Here is a 21335-nt window from a genome sequence, read left to right on the forward strand (position 1 = left end):
ATGCCGGCGCTTCGATCTTTTCCCCGCTTGTCGGCTCTCCTTGTATGATACTTATTGTCACGGTTGTGAGGAGGGAACATTCCACGGAGACGTTAATTCACGCCCGAAGTAGAGAATCCGTGGGAAAAAGGGCCCCTGATTTCCCGAACACAAGTTTCAATGTATAGGCGGACACTCTCTCACCCTCGTTAGCAGCCCACCCTTCAACCTCCGTCCTAAATTACTCCGAAACTCCGGACATAATCGTCACATCGTGCCACTTTGCCCATGATCCCCGAATAAATGTACACCATGTCTCACCGGAAGTTCCCCCGAGTCCTTTATCATTTCAATTTTACGCCTCGATGTTCTTTTATATTTCTCCTTCCTCCTTTCGTTCGTCGCGAAAAATCAACCGCCTGAATTTTCGACCCCTCCATGTTTTTTTCGTGCTGTCTTAATCGCTCCGAATCAAAAATTAAGCAACATTTCGAAAACACTCGACGATTAGTACTGTAGAAAAATTCATCAGGACGTCAGTGTCATTCGATTTCCTCAAAGCCAAACCAGACGTGAGAAAACTGAAGCCGCATTTTTTGCTTTTGCGATTCTTATTCAAATTTTACCAGTTTTAAGTTACAGGGAACCGAATTAATCTTACGCAAAACTGTTGAAAGACCTCGTAATATTTATCTATACGTATGAATTTTGAGAGATTACAGGGACAGAGGAAGAAAACATGTATCAAAAGTAACGATAATCTTAATTTTTTTATTTCACATGGTTGCCCTCGTTTTAACATTTCTCGCATAGACGCGAGATTATATTTTCATTCGGTCACTGAGATTCGAATTCGCTGGTAAATTTAGCGCGATAAAGAATTTAAACCAAACATTATCGATTAGCCTTGACATTCAACGACACTGAATTCTAAATCAGGAAGTATCACGAAAATTGCGCATCCTTTGTATCAACAAGATGACGAGTAATCGAGTACGATTAACTCGTAGCTGAGTTTGAAAAAATAAATTTTCTCCCGACAACAGCCGAAAATAAATTCAGTTCGCGGGTATGGAAAATTTTCAATACACAAAAAATGAAGTGTTTTTTGATTTCAATTTCTTGTCTTCAATCATTCACCCGTGCAATCGAATTCCTTCTTTTACGCCTCCACTTTTTGTAACTTCCCTCGATTCTCTGTTTTCGGAGGAACGAGAAAATTGTTGTAATCACCCCGGGAATGAGAAATAGAGTTTTCTTTAGATCTCCACGGTTTGAAGTTTATACAATCACTTCCAATCATTTTCAGATGGATGTCTGTGCGTGTGTGCATGTATGTACACATGTGTGATCAATTTTTTAAAGTGGCTTTTCCAAATTTAGAGCACATTAGATTTTGGCTTTGATCGATTTGGTACTTTTTCAGCTATTCAAGTAACAAAATTCCAAAATATCAAATGAAAATGTTCGATATCCTGAAAACAGACGATGGATTTGAATGAAACTTGGTACAGTAAGCTTTTTTGGGTCGCTCATCACGAATCTAAGGTTGGATTTGCAAAATTTAAATTTGGCTTATTCGATAGACTGAAAAAAAACTACTAAAAAAATTTGGATTTTGATGAAGATTTTTACTAGTCGGTTTGTTAGTTAGCTATTCACGAATCCGAAGTCAGATTTCAAAATCCAAAATGGCGATGCCATATGGCGTTGAAAAAAATCTGCAAATATTCCGATTTTGGTATAAATTTGTTAGCAGAAGTTTTTGGGGTCACAGATAACAAATCCAAGGTCAGACTTCCAAAATTTTCAACAGTGGATCGATTACAGTGGTTCAAAATGAAAAAAAAATCATCGTATTATCACGTAATACGGTGTTCGAGAGTTTTAAAATCGTTGATCAAAAATCTAAATTTGTAGTTCGAAATTCGAATTGGACGTTATTCCTTTTTGTCTCCATGAACTTGGGGAACATGCAGTGTGAGAACGGGAAATTCGAGAGCTGGCTCATGGCCAGCCTAAAGCCGTTTGTTCTTCGGTTCAACGTCTCTTTTGCTAAGTGCGAAAGTACGATCACTTTCTGTCGTGATAAAATCTCGCGTGGGTGTCTCGATTCTGTCCCACGAATTCGTGGACGGTCATCGAGCGTGCGAGGAGCTTGTACCTACAACTAGTAAATGGAATCGGAACTGCGCGAGCAGCGAAATGACAGGGGAGGCTCTCGGAACGATCCGAAATTTAAATCCAACGCGTTGTTTTTTTTTTCTTTTTTTTTTTTTTTTTTTTTATTCCAAGCCTCAAGGGACGCCGTGGCGGCAGTTTTTCGAAGCTTAATGATCGCCGCGTTGATCTCCGGATGTTGGGCTATAGGACGCCGAACTCTCGGGGTGAATTCAGACCACTGGCTATATTCGAGGAGGCAGAAAAACGCGCGTAATCGGCAGCGACCATCCAGCAGTCACGTTCTTATCTCTACGCTTCTCCATTTGAATTCTAACCTCTGTTTTTTTTTTTTTTTTTTTGCCCCCTCCTTTTTCTTCCTCATTATTCTTCGCTTGCATATTGGGTGAGAAATTTATAGATATTTGAAATTTATTTTAAGATAAACGCCGCAATCATCACTCAAACCTTGTTACACTGAATTTTCAAGTTTATTATTCAGAGAAAATTTATGGGCTAGAAGAAAATTACGGTATTAATCGTGTCGAAATATTTCAACGGAATACAATACTTTTGATGAAAGAAACAAAAGAAATTCTCCGCAAATCCTGCAGTTAATTCCAATCATAACCCAAAAAATACTCGAATGCTCTCTGAAAAAATTCACAAGATAAATTTATTTCCACGTGTGCAATAACCGAGTTTTTTTTTTTTTCCAATATAAATTTTTTTCGTCGGGCAGCGTTTATCAGAAAAAATTAATCTGCAACATGATGGTCGGTATATTGAAAGTTTTTCACGAAACTATGCAGAAAATTTCACGAGAAAAATTTCTACCAGTATTCTTCATCTTCCCTCCTTTAAGCTCCGTTTTATCGGGGGTTTTGTCGGTGTAACTGCGGCTTGTAACCAAGAAGCGCGTCTATCAAGAGACCGACACTCTCCCCACGGTGAAGCTAAAGCTGCCGAGAAAATCAACCGAATTAGGATCGCAGTCCTGCAGGATCCTCGCGGGCGGGAAAAAAAGGTATATAAAAAAAAAAAAAAAGAAAAAAAAAAAAAAGCCGCCCTACACCCGTCAGCCAATCGTTTGATGCTCGACGTCACGTCGAACCGGATTTACGTCACAGCCAGGACTTTCATCCTTTCCCCGGTTTGTCCGACAGGTTGAAGTACAGATGTACAAAATCGTGGGTGATCCTCTCCCTCCCAGGATCCGCCGGCAGGACCTCCTCGTCCTCGTGCTCGATCGCGTAGTCGATGTCCGGATCAGTTTCGAGGCTGAAACTGTACGGAACCTCTTCGCCATTCGGGTAGACGAGCTTAGTTGGCAACACGGTTCTTCCGAGGATTTCTCTCAACGTCTGTACAACAGAATCGATGAAAAACGTTGCGTCGTATCAGCCTTTAAAGCTCCGAGAGTTTTATTTTTCTCACAATATTTAGAGGGTTTGGTATAGTTAGAGATTTGGACAGAGGAAGAATTTTTATTCCCGACTCAATCATAAAGTTAACTTTATTTTAAACTCAAAAACGGGACGAAAGTGGCATATTTTTCACTAAAACACGTTTTGCGGGAAATGTGATCAATTTATCATTGTAACAAGAGAATAAAATCGAAGATTATTCCCGCAAGTGGATTTACTACCCAGGATTTTATTGCCAATTCAACTCTGGCCGCAATATTTATTTAAGAGTCGTTTTTTCCCGCTGATTTGGATGTTCCGGAAATATAAGACCAATTTAAAAGTCCCAATTTTCAAATAAATATTGCGGCCAGAGTTGAATCGGAAATAAAATACTGGGCAGTAAACCCACCCGCGGGAATAAACCTCGACTTTATTCCCTTGTTACATAATACACTATAATAACAGCGAAATTTAATTTGAAAAGCTAGATAGATTTACATTTACACATTTTACATTTTTTCATTTGTCGTTTTCTATTTTTTTCTCAGTTATTATTTTTTATTTTTCTTCTAAATTTGTATCAATTTTTTATGCAAATCTGTAAAAGGGGTTCAAACAGTTTGAGAACGCTACTACAGTTTATTTCGGGAGTTGAATAAGAGCACAATGTCAATTCAAAATGGATAAAAGAAACCATTTCAGCACTTATGTGCCCGTTTTTCTAAAGCATAGCGAATCAATTTTCATACTGAACGTCAAGAAAGCGGATAAAATTGGCGTTTACGAATGAAAAGTGATTTTTGTTCCAGAGAAAAAGACTTGCTTCTTTGATCCTTGGAGTCGACCGGGTGACCTTTCAAAAATGTCGCCAACAAAAATTGTCTTCAACTAACTTTTTGTCATCTGCGCAACTTTGTCTCGACCCCCCTCCCTGCATATTTAGAAATTAATCAACCGACTATTGAATTACCTTCGCGAATTGTCGATTTTCCCCTCCTACGTTACCGGCATAAAGCAAAGCCATGCATGCTCTGGTGACGTTGAGGGAAGGGGTAAAAACCTGAAAATTCACGGCGGTAGCTTTTACAGCAATTTTACTGGTACAGGTACGCTGAAATATTCGGTAGAGCTTAACAGAGTTAAGCATACGAAATCAATGAACGTGAAGGTAATTCAACAGTCAACGAATTAATTGCTAAATTTACACACTTACTGAAATCAAGACTCGTTATTCTTTTTTTTTTTTTCAATGGGATACCGTAAATTTCCAAACTCATGGAAGACGTAAGTACTTTGACGTAAGAATCTGAAAATTTTCCGAAGAACGTATTAAATTGAGATAAAAATTGGTCCACACAATAAAACGAAAAACAACTTTTTGAAGGTACATTAAAGACACTTTTACACAGTTCAATGTCAAGATTGATATATTTTTCAGAATTCTGATTTTCACAAAAAAAAAAAAAAAAATCCAAGTCTCTAAGAATTCCGAAAAGAATGGTCTTATTTTCATCAACAAAAAGATCGGTGCTATGATTCTGACGATTTAACAATCAGAAAATTGTGAAATAGATTTGAGTTATTCCTTGTGATGTGAGACATTCACAAATCAACAACAAGTTAGTTGAATAACAGTAGATGAAAAATAATATGCAAATACAACGAGTTGAAGAGCCGGTTCTGAATCTTTCATCGTCTGTTATTTACGTCAAGAAAAAACTTAGGGTCAAAGAACGAAGAAGGGGAAAAACAATTGTCCGAGAAGCAACCGTCGAGTTTCCATACCGTTTGTTCATCTGTAACTTGGATCTCTGAAAAATTGAGCAAAGATGATACTCCGAGTAAAGATGTAAGTGCATACAAATTCGAAAATAGTCGCACGGGGACTCTCGCTCATTCTAAATTATTAAAAAGAAACACTTACTGTAGCACACAGAGACGCGAATATTATACATACGAATGTATACCGATAGGAGAGAAACGGTATAAATTTACAAAGCGAAAACTTCGAACCCTTCGACGTACACATCGTTTCAGCTCGTGAATAGACAATTTGAACGAAAGAATTTCCCGTTGATAAAAATTTATGCAAGCACATGACGTAGATGATATAAAGAGAGGGGATAAAACGGGACGTATAAATTTTTCGTGCGTCGGTTCCTCGTATAGCTGCTTCCGTTATTTAAATGAGAAAATAATAATAGTCGATTGAATAACAGCTTGCAAGCTTACGAGGGGAGGCCGCCTCGATGTAAGACTCAATATTGAACCAGAAACAGCAGACTTACGACTCGAGATTTTTACTTCTACACCCTCTTTGAGCCGCGAACGCGAGTGGAAGCTTTAACGCTAGGGATGGGCGATGTAGATCGATGTTTTTTTTTTTTTACGGGAACATCGATGTTCCCGATCGACGTTTTTCAAAGTCGATATATCGTCAAGTCGGTAATAAATTAAATTTCTGCATAAACATCCGTCGGTACCTTATTATGTGTAAAAAGTAAATAAACGTTTCTAAGTTTGATAATATATCTGTATTTTCTACTAAATTTCTAGCTGTCAGTTGGAACATTTAACTGATTCAATTTACGTCAAATTCTCATATTTTCTACTCACTTTTAACAGTGATGATAATTTGGAATCTGAAATTTTCGCGCTCATTTTTCTTACTACAATTGTAGCTACAATTTTTTACATTTTCGCGCTTCTTTTCACCAAAAATGTTTTCTACCAACATCGCCCATCTCTGTTCAACTCGAATTTCTCCGGTCAATAATTTCGGTTTCCGAGTGTAAACGTAGAACTTAAATTACTTGATCGGCAGTTTGAGACCAGTGTTTGTACAAGCTCCGATAAACCACTCCTTGATGTCTGATTTTTCTGATCAAATCAATCATCTCCTCCTCGGTTCTGGGTATCGGTATTTCCTGTACAATAATAACAAGGGAGGAAAAAAGATATTAAATCAGATAAATGGAATTTTTTAAAACATGGAATCCGAAGGTTGAATATATTGCTACAGTTATAGACGTTTAATTTTCCAATCGAAAGCTTAAACGCTCTAGCCCATATTTCTCATAACGAAGAGACCATTCGGTTGAATATCGAACATATGATCATAATTCATTGACATTGACTACCACTGAATTTTCTTGAATTCTTTTATCTCATCAAGTAACTTTCATTGATTTCCACTCATTTCGCACATTAAAACTGATTCCAAATGATTTCCAAACGTTCCAGAGCATTCTCATTTACTGTCGATCGTACAGATTCACTGAAAATCAACGAAAGCAGGTGCTAATTGTAAGATAGAATCGCCTATACATGCAGCGTTGACGAATCGAAACCATTTGCCGTTCCCCACAAAGATGAGAACGATTACCATGATTTCCGAATTTTTTAAGTAATTCCAATACGATTTCAGTGACTTCGATAAATTCCTGGTAATTACAAAGAACCTTCCATTCGCTTATTACAAATTAATTTTCTTTAAAATTTGAGTCACCAACTCTCGAATATTACACACATGCGACTTTTTCACGTGAAGATCCCTCAATAAATTTCTAAAATAAATGCGAAGGATCATCCTGATTGCCGGACGGAAGCGACGGGCAGGGTTCACCGGACCGGTAGAGAATCCGGCAACGGCTCTTCGGGAATGAGACTTTGTTTAGATCTCCGGAGGGTGGGAGCGTGACGGAGGACCGTCTTCGAACCAATAAACCAGACGGGCCAAGGAGCTCCGCGTCCCTTCGGGCTTCGATGTAGATGGAATGCGTAGAAGCGAGGGAACGGGAGGAGGATTGAACAGGGACGAGACACTTACGTCGGGTTGTCGTTTAGGGGGTGGTTTCCACTTTCCGGCATGGGAGAAGGGCTCCCAGCGAACCCCGAGCGGCCAAAACCCTTCCTTGTACTCCATTTTCCGTTCCAGTTTACCCTGCTTTTTCACCATTGCCTTTTTCCCCTTTGCGCCCTTTTTCGTCACCGTGTCTCCGGACTCACCTTCTGGGGAAAAAGAATATATAGGAAAAATAGAACAAATTTCTGGGTTCATTTGACCTACGGATATATATGGCAGACCGAGGATCTGGGATATTAACACCTGCAGCCTGAGGAAATCTGTAAATCACGGATAGAGTCGACATTCTCGGCGACAGTTTAGGGAACGTGAGGAAATTTTATGGAATAATATGACGACGTTGTTCTGTGAGGGAAGAAAATCACGCTTCTTTCCGCTGTTTAATTTTCATTAACGATAATCGAGTCGATTTCTCTAATCTATTGCCGATTATTCGAGGAAAAGGTTGGTGGAGTGAATATCGATCATTTTTATCGATTTTACATTGTCGTGCATCTAGTATTTATTGGAATTATTATATTCGTAATCTGTGATCAATATATCTTTGAAAATACTGGAATTATATAATTGCTTCGTTTAAAATCGTTTCTGAATTATTGAATATGTATCGGATTTTTAACAATTCCGAATCGATTTGAAACGAAGCTTGGGTATCTGAGCTCTTGCTTATAATTTTAGTATTTTCTATTTTCGTCTTTCTAAAAAGGAAGCTTGAGAATATGATAATTTCATAAATACTCAATGCACGGCTATATTCCAATGAAATTACCAAAAAGTACCGATTCTCGCAGGCTAGCCAACCTCCTTCGGCAGCTCGATAGTGTCATGAATGTGTGAAGCATATCGGAAATCACAGGGCGAAAGCTTTCGCAGGAACTGTTCGTACAATGAATTCACGTTTGTTCTTCGTAATCATAACAAAAGAAACGCCGAATACATAAAAGATGTCGAACATTTAAATAACGCTCAAAACCAATTCAACGTACGGACCGAAACCTTGAACATTGTCTAAAATCCCCAGCACGTTCTGCGAAATGGTTGTGCTATATGCATATCAGATACGACCGAGCTGATGGGCCGTTGCAAGAATCCCGATTCCAAGAAGAACCAAAAAAGCTGAGATGAAAATTTCAGATATCCGTGTCATGTGCGGAAGTCGTTTTTTGTTCGGCACTTCTCCGAATATGATAAAGCCGAAACGTCTTTTTCCGAAGTCATTTTTCCTGTTTCTGTTCACCGCTTTTAGGTACAACGAAAGAAAACACATCCATGCACATGCCTACAATAGAAAAGTGGTAAAAACTCTGAGTAAGGAAACGCAAACTCGAATATTTCATATTTCGTATTTCGTGGAGTCACGTCTCGAGAACGGATTATTCGGGAGGTGACAGCTCTCTTTTTTCCCCAACACAAAGAATATGCTTCGAACAGTTCCACGATATGTACAAACTTTGGAAAACGAAACAGAAACCCCATCTCTGCGCTCTCTACATCTTCTCCTCGGATTCGAAACGGTTCCAGTCACTCGACCGTCTACAGTTGCTATTTTTCTCGCAAAATTGCACCTTCACCTGGATTTTCCGCTGCTTTCTCGGTGTCTTTTGGTGTCTCTTCCGTACTTGGCGCCTCTTCTACTATCGGAGTCGATTCTGGTTCAGGTGGAATGGAGCTGACTTTTGGTGGATTCTCCGGCTCACCTTGGCCATCATCAACCGCCACGGTATCTCCTTCCTTTCGAAATACAAACAATTACAATTTGATTGTTGAAATAGTTATGCCGCAGCAACGGTGGATCCATCGTCACTTTTAAGCTTGTATAATCCTTGGTCGAAAGTGTTAAGATCCTGTCGTTTGGCCGTGTCAAGAGGCAAGTCAAACAGTTAAACGTTATGTTTACGAGTCCAGATATATCTCTACGTTATTCTTTTTCGTTATTATTATTATTATTGTTATTATTATTACTTCTCGTTCTCCAATTTTATTTCAGGAATCTTTCCTGGACAGCTACTCTCGCGTAAAATATTGCCTTGCGTAAGTTGTTGTCTAGTTTTGAATCGGCGTCGGCGGTCGGTATAAGATGTCGGAAGATTTTACTCGAATTCTAAATAAACACGGCGAGAAGCTGTGACGCGTTTCAATCCGGTTCAATGTCTCGATTTAACCAGCCGATACAAATTATAAATCTTCCATATTATATACAGTTTTACAACACACAAACACAACACAAACGCCAGACCAAAACATTGGCAAATGTATCTCTTGTTCATCAATTGAGACTGTGACGTAGTGAGGTCAACTAATTATTACTCAAATTCCAATTGGAACAGCGTCATTTGAGTATAATTAGAAAATATGATAAAGGTTCTACGGGAAAAAAAAAATCATGTACATAATCAGCAGAGGGTTGGAATTTCGTACATTCCCTCCGGCGCTTCTGTTGCTTTACATGACTATGGAGCACATCTGGGATTCCCTAACGGTGTTTCCAACTACCTACATACTACATTCTCGAAACAGGTTGTTTTGAATACAGATCCGTTACCAACACTTCGCTTATCCAAGATACGAACTTTTCTCTACAATTTTTGTAGGTGGATGGACATCTCCACTCTGATTGACTGACCTTATCGGTCATCGGATTATTTCGTTGCTCTACCTTACTGGAAATTTGCTCTTCCTTGCCACAATTTTCACTCTTATCAGGAAAAATCGCTCGGCATTGTGCTCTGCCTTACCATAGTTTCGACGATCATCGGGTAAAATCCCGCAACTGCATTAGCGACATGAATCCTTCACCAAACAAGATCGATGGATTTTGCCCGATAAAGATTGAAACTATGGTAAGGCAGGTTGAATTGCTATTAAGATAGAGCGACGAAATGATCCGACGATCGATATAATCAGTCAATCAGAGAGGGGATATCTCCTCATCCTAGAACTTTCCATAAAAAGGTTTGTGTCTTGGCTAATAATAAGCGAAGCGTCGATAACGAATCTGTATCCGGTACTGTCACCGCTTATTTGCTAACGATACCTCAGATTCTTCAAAGAGATCATCTCCATGATCCAATGTCCCATTTTCATCCCCCTCCAAAGCGGCAGTGGCGCGCTGAAGACCCTTGCTGATCCTCGCTGTGAGTCGAATCTGGGCCCGTAACCACCATTGCCAGTCCTCGGCTTTTTCACCAACTTTCGTTAGCCAGGCGGTCCACACCCGGAGCTTTTCGGATGGTACGGCGTACAAGCGCGTCATGGCGTCAATGGGCTTCCTGGACAAGTTGAAAGTTCATATTAAGTTCGTTCGACTGTCATTCACCTCGCCGGTGAGGCCTCTGAACGAGTTACCGATCATACAGATCGTCCTCTTATCAATCAGACGAAAAAACGTTGCACAGTCGATGTATTCGACGTACGTTGGTTGAAAATTTTTTTTTAGTACATCGAGGCAGCGCGAGATGGAAACTTAGGCTGAATTTACGGCGTGGCCGGAGCGTTTTAAACATAGGTACGTATGGTAATATTCTTGTGAAAATATCGGCGAAGGTTGAACGAGAAACGCGTTACTGTATAGATAGGCGTACGCACAAGATCATATATTTATAGAATGCACCGGCTGACGGAAATTTCGTCAGCCTACATAAGCCAAGGTTGGATCTCTCAACTCTGGATTCAAGATTTCAAGATTAGATACTCTGGCATCGAGCCACTCCACGTGACGTTTGCACATCACTATACTAGCAGGACTAGTTACGTTTAACAATTTTCCACTTTTATTACATCAAGCTGCGAAATCTTCCATTTTATAAGACTTGACGAGCTTACGTAAAAGATTGACAGAAGAGAGAGATAGAGAGACGAGTAAAATAATGCGAACGTACCGATACAATATCGCATATTTCCAACGCCTGCAAGACAGTCACTTATACATTTACAAGCAAAAACCTTTAACCTGAGAAGAATCAACTCGTACTTTGGTGAAAAAAGAATTTTAAAAAGAAAAGAGCCATCGATCTTGAACTCAATTTCAATCCAATCAACCGCGAACGCTGTTATACGTCTCCTCGTTCAATTATCGCGGTAGAAAAATCGATCCATCACTAATTTTCTCCAAGTTGGAGAAAAATCTGGCGATGAATTTCTCGACAAAGTTGGAGATCAGAACTTTGAACGTTTACAGATATTTTCTGGCGGCCTTTTTTTTTCCTCCGCAAGCTTTTGAGGATTCTGTTGTAGCGCCTGAATATCTATGTGCTTGATATTCCGTACTGCACAGTATCGAGACAAGCACTGCGGGCTTGCAATACTCCGGTATTCAGACATATTTTTCCATTATCGGTCTTGCGGTTACGCGAACGCTGAAAGTATCCGCACCTACATGAGACGTAAAAAATGACGGCAGTCGAAGCATTTTCCTGTTTTAAGGCGGGCGGGACTTGCGTCATTCGACCTACAGACCCACCTACGTGGGTTTTAAGCATGACTGGTTATACACGTACAGTTTCGGTCTAAATTTACCGATTAACTAAACACGAAGACTATTTCAAACGAACCGGAGCTCTTGAATCTATCGAACGCGAGTGCAGCAATGACATTCGTGAGCATCGCTGTTGTTGTTAATATTATTATTACAACCCTGCGGAAGTCGGAATTTAATTTCCAGGGTTGAGTAAACGGTCGATTCGAGACTTCTGCGGACGCGTCGTCTAAAAATACGCGTGAGAATATTGCGAGAAAATAAACACCTACGCGAATCCGGTGTATATACATAGAATGTAAAAAGTATACAAGTGTGATATAAAATATCAACTTTTTCATTTCACCGTATATTTTTCGTCCATCTAGAAATAGAGAATAGAATTTGAGAAGCACGTATCGGGGCGGGGGAAAAACACTCGCGGGAGCTTAAAGAAAAATGTGAAAATATACGTATTCCTCTTTCTCTATTTTTAATGTCGCAAGCAGGGAAACAAATCACCGTTTACTTCGATCGAAGGTAGATATATGAAAGAAGCGGCGTTCTTTCCTTCGCCAAAGGTTCGTGAAAAGCCACGAGATTCTCCTTTTCTCCATCCCTACGTTTTCTCTACACGTCAAGCCCAACTTTTTCCAATCGTCCTTTACCTTCGGAAAGAATTCTAAAACTGCATTTAGCCCAGGGCCGCCTGTCCGTCTGTCTGTTCGTTTCGCGGGTCTCGCTTTCAAGCCCCTCAGTTTACTTGGCCCTGCGTCTGATGTCATTACGCAGGCTTAACAGAGCCTCGCATCATCTCGTCAATTTGCCTAATTCCTACGCACCGTATTCTGAATAGCTACGTTACCACGGTATAATCAAAATATCCTGAATTCCGGAGCACAGAGGCCTGGCGAAAACGGGCTTACCGATCTGGCTGAATAATTCTGATTCCCAGTTCCTTTTCCGACTCCGTTAAAACCAGCTTCGTATTTTGCGCCCTTGAATTCTTTTCCGTCTTCTCCTTCGCTTTCGACGACTTCTTAGCTTTTCCCTTCGCGTCCCCCATTTTGCAAGTCTGATTTCTCTCGCTGCTGTTTCAGCTGCCTGGAAAAAAGTATCGGGTGCAAAATTAGACGCATCGTGTGAAATTTCAATTCGGTTTTACAATTTTTATAAACAAAAACGATGGCCAAGTCGAGTGTCAACGTGTCAGTAAACGTTCTTTATTGCAAAAATGTGCCGAGCCGATGATTCTGAACCACCGGGATGAGTTTCGGAATTTTTAGACGTCGTTTATAGGATTCCGAAACTTATTTCTACACTCAATTCGTGCATATACAACTGTGAGTATGCTCAAAGTACTTGCTGTTAGTTTTCGCGAGTGGTTTTCGCAATACATGTATATATGTAATATACCACAGACTTGAGACGTAATAATACGTAACTCATTTTCGACGTATGTATCGCAATATTATTATTTCTTGAGTGCGAGCTTTACAATTTTTCAAAACATACCTACGTTTTCAAGTATACCGACTACCATCAAAAAGTGATGACTTTATCTCCGATGGAGCAGAAAAAATTTATCACCGTAACTAACTTTCCATCTCGATTTGCTTATGTGAAAAAATTCCGCTTTCGCACTGATAATTAAGGGCTTCGTATAACGAATGAATCAAAACATCTCTCACGTATTTGTCTATATGCCTATATGGTTAAAATTTTTGAAAAGTTTTTTGGGTCAAATGGTGCATCCGAATTTTTTCAGGCGATGTTAATATTCCACGTTCACACGGTTCGATTCCGAAAACCTTTTTCGATCAGTCGATGACATTTTTCAATTTCTGAAAATCCGGATCCGAGATAGGTTTTCTACCCTGCAATTGGAACGACGACAGAATTTCATTCGTAATATTTCAAGGTTCTATCTGACGATGCGGTGCAAAACGATGGCGTAAACTGCTTGCGATATTGCAATGTTGCAAAAAAAAAAAAAAAAAAAAAAAAAAACGAGGGAATCGCCAGAACAGAAGATACTTTATGGGTCGCGACCCTCGGTTTACGGTGGCTCGGCGCTTATTCTAACCCCGAAAAGTTTTCGGCATGCAGACGGAGAACCTCGAGAAAGGTGAATATAGGCACCGTGTAACGTTTAACGCTGAGCATAGCATACCGACCCCTGTCAGAGATGTTCTTTGAGGCGGTCAGCTTTGTTGTTGCGCTGCCGTTGCCGTCTATTTTTTTTCTTTCTCTAAATATATAATATCCCTGAAACGAAGAATGGGCAACGAGGTTACGTGCGGAGCATAGAAAAGCTCACCTTTTCGCCGTTTTCCCTCACTCGAACAAGCGTTGCAGGTTACCTTGCATCGAGTTGCGAAACTTTCTTACACCTCTGAGAAATAACAAGACCGTTGGTATCGTTACGATGGATTTGTAAAAATTTTCAAATTTATTTTTCTTCCTTTGACATCGCTAAAACTCAATTTGTCTCTTGCGGTTTATTTGATTTTGAATTTGGAAATTTTTTAAATTCAGACCGTCGAGAATCGCCTGCCGAAAATTTTGTCGAGCGAAATAAACGAACCGCGTTTTCTTCGCCGTCTCTGACTCTCGCATCTATTCACGTACATTCTTACATACGTACATCGAAGTACTGATCAACTTTTATCTTACATATATTAACCCTTTGAGTCATAATAGTAAGTATCGCTCAACACCTATTTTATATACTTTTTTTTCATGTTTATTTAGAGCAATTTTCAACATGTTTCTTTGCGGATTTTTTCGGAGTAATTATTCCGATATAATGTAAATTATTGTTGTTAGAAAAAAATTGATTGAAAAAAATCGTGAAAATTGAAAAAATGGTGCAATCCTGAGAAAGTTACCTCTTTACACATGTACATGTTTTACATAAATCATAAGTTTTTGGCGTCGTTGTTTACGAATCTGAAATCAGATTTTGAAAATTCAGTACGGTAAACCCAATCAGTGACCCAAAAACCCCTCCAAGAGTTTTTCGACCGTATTCGATCAAATTTGAAATTTTTATCCACCATATTGGATCTAATATCTTGAATTTTTGAAGTCTGATATCTCAGCTTTGTAATCAGCGACCCCGAAACCCACGGCATAAAGTTTTTGTGACCGGATTTGATTAAATTTGAAATTTTTGTCCGCCATGTTGGATCCGCCGTCTTGAATTTTTTAAACCTGACTTGAGACTCGTAATCAGCGTCCCCAAAAACCACAGAATACAATCTTGTTACAAATTCGTTGATAAACCGGCGACGCAACTCCGCGTCGATCGGCCGTTAGCTTTCAAATCTCCCGCTCTTTCCTCTCCGAGTTATAGCTTGCGAGGGTTCTCGAGAGCTGGCTTCGGGCACTACTCTTCGCAATTATAAACTATCCTCCTATCCAAGGCATGTTGTATATAATATGAGTACACTATGCAGAAGAGCCAAGAGCAGAAAGAATCACTTAGACACCGCGGGCATCTTACTCACCGTGATGAGCGTAATAATAGCCAACAGTGAAAATAACCGACAGGGCTGTATCCCGGCGGAAAATCACCTGCGCAATTTTCACCCTGATTCCCGCAAATCGTTTGCAATTATTTACAACCCTCGTCCTTTCCCAGCTACCGCAAGCTCCTAGTTCTTTACGGAGTCTTCGATCCGACTCAAAGTGTTGAAGCTTGTAGAGCGTTTCTTTACCTCCCGCCGAGCTTCGAGGTTTGCTGAGTGCCGCGAGGGATTGATTTCTGTCGCTCTTTCGGTTCGCGAAAATTAACCGGATTTTGAGACTGCAGGACTCTCTCTCTCTCTCTCTATTTGCCTCCCTCTTTTTTTTTCTCTTTCTCTTCAACTCTCCGAGGCTAGACGGCACACTTTTTTCTTCTGCTTAAAAGTTTCCGTTCCTATTTTCTCCCTCGTTTTTCTTTCTCATTTTCGCCATTCTCTCTCTCTCTCTCTTTGTTTCTCTCTTTGTCGAAATGTCTCAGCTCTGCCACCGTCAAGTCACGAAGTGCAAAGTTTTTAGCTGGAATTGTTTGAGAATAAGAGACACGGAGAGAAAGAAAATAAAGAATCTTTCTTGTGCGATTTTAATGCAGCGAAAGAAGTTTAAAAAAAATACAGACTTCGTCGTAATGGTTTCTTTCTAATTTTTTCATTTTGATTTACGATATCGACAATAACGTGAGAAATGTAGTTCTATTGATAATAATCGTGTGTTCTGAATCGTGCTGCATCAAGTTTATGAAAGAATTTGTCCAAATTATGTTCGTAGCAAAAGCAAATCGCAGGAATCAGACTTGAAACAAGAGAGATTTACAAGAGTTTCTGACTTAAAAATAAGGATAGTTTGCCCAAATTTCACTTCAAACAAGGGAAATTTATGTGGACCTTTTTAGTAGCGGATGCGCATTTTGCATGAAAGGTTGCAAATGTGAGCTAAAACGAAAGACGGAGAATAAATTAATATAGCACTCGCTAATATATAACCGTGTTCGATACGGTGAATGTTAAATGAGAAACGGAAAGGTGCGCAAGCGTAATTGTGTGTACTTTTCCAAGTTAACATTGAAGAGCGAAATTACGGTATTCCGGGAAGTCTTGTGAGTTCGCTTCGTCTCGTCATGTACAAACCACCAGGCAAGGATGAATATTATTACACCCTCAAAAGTGGCGTCTGAAGACAGCTGCTGAGTCCCGTAAAGGCGCACGTACGAGACGATGGATACTGTCACGACGAGAGCAAATTTCAATTAGACTCGGTGTTAAACTTTAGGGAATAATTAAAGGTACAATTATGAAAAAAAGGAGACAATGTAGAAGCAAAAATTGCAATTTCGTGGAATACTGGAATGATAAAGAGGAGAAAATGAAGCGTTATTAATACCGAAACTAACTCGTATCTACATTTCTTTTTTTTTTTTTTTTTTGCAAACTCAAGATCTCAGAACTCCGGAGGCATTGAGATTCGGGCAAAAGTGTTTCCCTGGCTAGAGCTTGCGAGCTTTTTCCATGCGATTAGAGACGCGTGTTGCGGCGCTTTGGTCCAAGCGAAAAGTCGAAAATGGGCAAATTTACGTAGAGGCAAAGTGAGGTATGCGGAAATCATAGATTTCGACCTGGCGAACACGAATATGTATGTTAGAAAATTTTATGCCCATAGGAAAAGGGTTGAAACAATTGATTGAGTGTAAAACTCGCGATAAATCGGTAATGGATGAAAATATGAAAAAAGTTTTCAAACGAAAGTTGTAGAGAAAAAAATAACGCGCAAAAAATTATTCGACTTTTTATCCTCTAAAATTAATTGGTAAATCATGAGACGCGATTCAAGTCAAAATACCCTTAAAAATGACTAGAAATCGTTTGACCACCACCGAATCGATGGTAGGTGGGCTCGGTTTTCCTTCACCCCAGTTCACCGTATACCTTCTCCTCGGGAAAATTAAAAATATCCGTGTATGTTTTATTGTACATTTTATTAAAAACTAGAGATCATCCTTCATGCGAAACATATGACGATATTATCATTCATTGCGATAACTGCGGAAAAATATAGTCTTGGGTGAAAAATAATAACTAATTTCTATAACTGTAACGGGAAAATCAGGCACGTATTGATATTCTTTATGACTGTGGTAACTTGTACTATATTTTCTTGTAACTATTGTGATAATTAAATGTTGTTGAAGTAATAAATCGATGTTATTAAGACCCTATCTAATTGAAGAAACGTTGAGGCGGCGAATTTAATTACCCTGAATAATTACACTTGGAGAAAAAAAAAAAAAAAAAAAAGAAAGTTGTTTGCAACACAAAAGCATTCCTTTCAAATTCCTTCGTTCAATCTAAAGCAAGAACGCGTTCAAACTAAGTAAAGTTTTGTTTGATTTCGAAAAATGCAACAAAACCGTTTTCATCATTCTAGAGAAAAGTTTGTTTTTTTCTAAGGAATTCATGGAACTTTATCAATTTGAAAAAAGGGTTGATTCACATTCGAAAAAGTAGACTCACCTCCAAGAAAAAATACTTTCTTGAATGTATACAGTTACAATTAGTTGTATTGCTGAAACGCAAAACCGATTTTTTTACGTCAACTTTTTACGAACAGTTGTGTATTCCAGTGGACATAAATTTCAAAAATTCACAACTGAAGTTCGACTGATCAGATTTTTTTTAAGGGACGTGTTTTGTCGACAGTTTCAATACCAAACTGAAAAAATACATCGAAGACTTTCCTTTCATTTACGTACATTTTCTAGACCAAAAAGTGCAGCTAAAGTAGTCGAAAAAAGATGCGTGTCAGTTTCATTCTAATTTCTAATTTCATAGGATATTTGAGATTATTTTTCTGTCTGGTGAAATAAATATTCATGTTTTTAAAATGGTCTTAAATGTCGTGAAAAGAAATATAAAAGCTCCGCACCTATCAACGCAAAGTTGCAAGCTCGAAAAACATTACTTATTCACTGTAACTGACATGCGTGTAACTTTTGATATAAGTTCAGAAAAATTCGGGAAAGTGTCAGATATCTTACAAACAGTTCAAAGATAGAGAATCGTCTCAATCAATCATCGAAATATGTTGAAGAAACTTTTTTTTACTTAGCTAAACGTAGCTGATTCAGTTCTGAAAGGTTTAAAATCAATTTAAGGACCAAACAAGATACAATTATTTTACATTGAATCCGAATTTTTTCAACTGTATAACAATGCAAAAATTTTGTTATTCCCAACTAATTTTATTTCGATCGATAAGACTTTTCATCGAGTACACTTACGTCATATTTTCTTGTAATTGTAGCGATATTCAAACCGTTTTCGTAATGGTGCTCCACTTTTTAGAATTTTTAGTCTGTCTAAAATCAGCAATAAAATCCTATTGTTTACATCTATTTGTCATGTTTCAGAACTACAACTAAAGAATGAATTATGTATGAATTTTCGACGAAAATGTGAAACTTTATCGTTTTAAAAAAAATGTGTTTCAGGTTGAATTATGAAACTGTTTTTCAAATGTATTTCAGGTCGAATTTTGAAACTTTTTTTCAATAACCAGAGAACGAAGAGTTAGAATCGTGTCAATTTTTTCATAACTGTAGAAAAATTTATACACTAAAAAATGATTTTTTTTTTAAAGAAAGAATCGATGATTAAAAAAACAGAGTTTAGTATTATAAAATTGGAGAAAATTCTTCCACGTATATTGTGATGTATTTGATTTTCCAGAATTTTTTCAAATTTTTTGGTCGCCTGCTGGGTTTAAAAACCGCAGAAATCGAAAAAACGTCTCCTCGAAATCGACGCAGAAAGCTGTAATTTTTTAGACATTTTTTATTTCACTTTTTGATTTGAAGCTGTTGAAAAAAATTCGGCGGAGGTAGATTCGCCGTTTTTATCCGGCTAGACCATTTTTCTCGAAATGAGCGAGACAGAAGAATAAGAAGAATATAAAGAAAAGAAGAAGATAAAGCGCGAGCGGGAAAAGCGCGGGGGTCGGAGGGCAGGGGATCGTCTTAGTAGATACCTAGTGAAAAACGAGAATGGAAACCGGTCTAGGAGGCCAGAAATAACCAAGGGGTCGAGACATTCACTCTGGGACGGGCGGCCAACCGGCCCGGACGAAACGCGGTGCGTCCCACCCTGGAAATCAAATTTGAATAACCGTTTTCCTCCGTTTCGTTCTTTGGTATTCTTTCGTCTCGTTCAAATTTTTTTTTTTCTTCTTCTTCTTTTTTTTTTTTCGTCGCAAAATTTCACTCCCGTCACTCGTCAATTTACATATTCTCATCGTCTCGCAAAGTTTCTTCGATTATCTCACAACGCACTGGCCTTCTAATTCCCCCTTCTCATCGTTCATTCCATCCATTTTTCATATTCTTGTGTTCGCTTATTGTTCGTTAAATTATCCCAGTATGGTTTGTGTCTCTAACAAGTGCTAATATATACGATCTACCGAAAATAAGAAAATAAGGAAAAAAAAAAACACAAACGTCATCGGCACCGTCGACTAATAATCGGTAATAATCCGAATCTGCAACCGCGATTGCTAAACGAACAACCCAAGGCTCAAGGATTTATCTTCAGGACCTTCTGCGTCAAGGATACACGTGGATATCACAGTGAAATCGTGCGACAGCTGCGGTGTTTGTTATCAATGCTTTCTTTATTTATTTTTTAGTTTTTGTTATTTGATCTCTGCCAAAAATTCGCGTTCAGCGAAATATTGACGTATAATAAAATTTAAATCCAATTTTCTTTACATCTAATCAAGAGCATTAAACACGCTACCATTTGGTGTATACAGCTATCATGAAATTTGTTTTTTCTACTCTTTTTCACTCCCCCTCCTTGCGGGTCGGTAGGTATAATTTTAAGTGTTAGATAATCGTAATCTGCATCGGCATCTTCCACGTTACACTTACCTACACCACCAAGGCAATCTGTACGAAAATGGCTCGTGCAACTCTCGTCTCATCTCGTCTCGTCTCGTCTCGTCTCTCGGTCGCAAGTATCGTGCTCTAATATAGCCTGCCGAATCCTCCGCTACTTCTGCGTCCCGGTGTCCAATTACTTGACCGTTCCCATTCCTTTATTCGTATCTCATATATATATTTTTTTCCTTTTTTATTCGTCTCGTTTTAATTTTTTTTTTTTTTTTTTTTTGCACTTTGTGTTTTTTTTTTTTTTAATCCCCGTTTTTGGATTCCTCCCTCAAATCGTTCTCCTAGAACTTACCCCTGAACCGTGTCTAAACCAGGAAGATAAGTTTAACAGAGAAATTAAAAAAAAAATCCCACGTCAACGGCCAAGAAGAGACGGAAAAAATAAAATAAATAAAAAAATGTAATAAGTCCACACCGTGCGGTACGACGTTAAAATATCTCGGTGACCGGTGACCGGTGACGGAAATACTCGAGAGTTTAAAGGAGAAAATTTATGCGGTGCATTCAAGTCGTAGGAAGAGAAACGTAAAGAAAAATAAATAAATCGTGAAAAGACGTGAAAATAAAGTGAGAAATATGTAATAATTTAATCAGTAATTAATCACGCTCACCGGTTGGTTAATACTCGCGACCCTGTTCAAGGATCGACTCTCCCTGACTAAATTCGAGACCCGTGTAAAATATACCTATACATAGACGTGTATACGTTATATACGTAGATGTACATACGCTTGTTAATATACGTTTACCGTACGCAGTGATACCGACTACATTATTATATAACGCTTATGGAATTTGTTTTAATGCGTTTCTCTTATTGTCCTTATTAATATCCTTCACCTTACTTTAATCCAACCGCCTGAATGGGGCTGAAAATGCCTCAAGATATAACACGGTGCTTGAATCATCCCCCCTCCCTTCATCCGAATCTAAGGGCGGATTTTCAATTATCCCTCTGAGCAACGTTATCCTTTGGTTTAGTCGATGTATTATTGCACGGTT

The 21335-nt window shown here is 38.7% G+C and overlaps 2 protein-coding genes across 7 annotated transcripts in view; one reads left to right on the top strand and one right to left on the bottom strand.

Moving 5' to 3' along the window:
* Nucleotides 1–2204: 2204 nt before the first annotated feature.
* On the bottom strand, nt 2205–21302 carry LOC124298227 (uncharacterized). The gene is made up of 7 exons (XM_046749961.1): nt 20313–21302; nt 12793–12970; nt 10448–10682; nt 8979–9144; nt 7378–7559; nt 6362–6475; nt 2205–3503 (listed from the first exon to the last, which is right to left on the bottom strand). Exons 2-7 carry the CDS (start codon nt 12930–12932, stop codon nt 3279–3281), a joined length of 1062 nt encoding a protein of 353 aa, XP_046605917.1. The 5' UTR covers nt 12933–12970; nt 20313–21302; the 3' UTR covers nt 2205–3278.
* Nucleotides 19430–21335, top strand: part of LOC124298224 (RING finger protein nhl-1) — a 34867-nt gene continuing 32961 nt past the window's right edge. For 3 of the 6 annotated variants that reach the window (XM_046749947.1, XM_046749948.1, XM_046749949.1), the window contains exon 1: nt 19431–19518. The gene's annotated coding sequence lies outside the window, so the exon portion shown is untranslated. Of the gene's footprint in view, nt 19577–21335 lie in introns of all 6 variants that reach the window. The other 3 variants (XM_046749943.1, XM_046749946.1, XM_046749944.1) reach the window with 2 other exon arrangements.

Source organism: Neodiprion virginianus, chromosome 2 (genome assembly GCF_021901495.1).
Source record: "Neodiprion virginianus isolate iyNeoVirg1 chromosome 2, iyNeoVirg1.1, whole genome shotgun sequence".
NCBI classification, from domain to species: domain Eukaryota; kingdom Metazoa; phylum Arthropoda; class Insecta; order Hymenoptera; family Diprionidae; genus Neodiprion; species Neodiprion virginianus.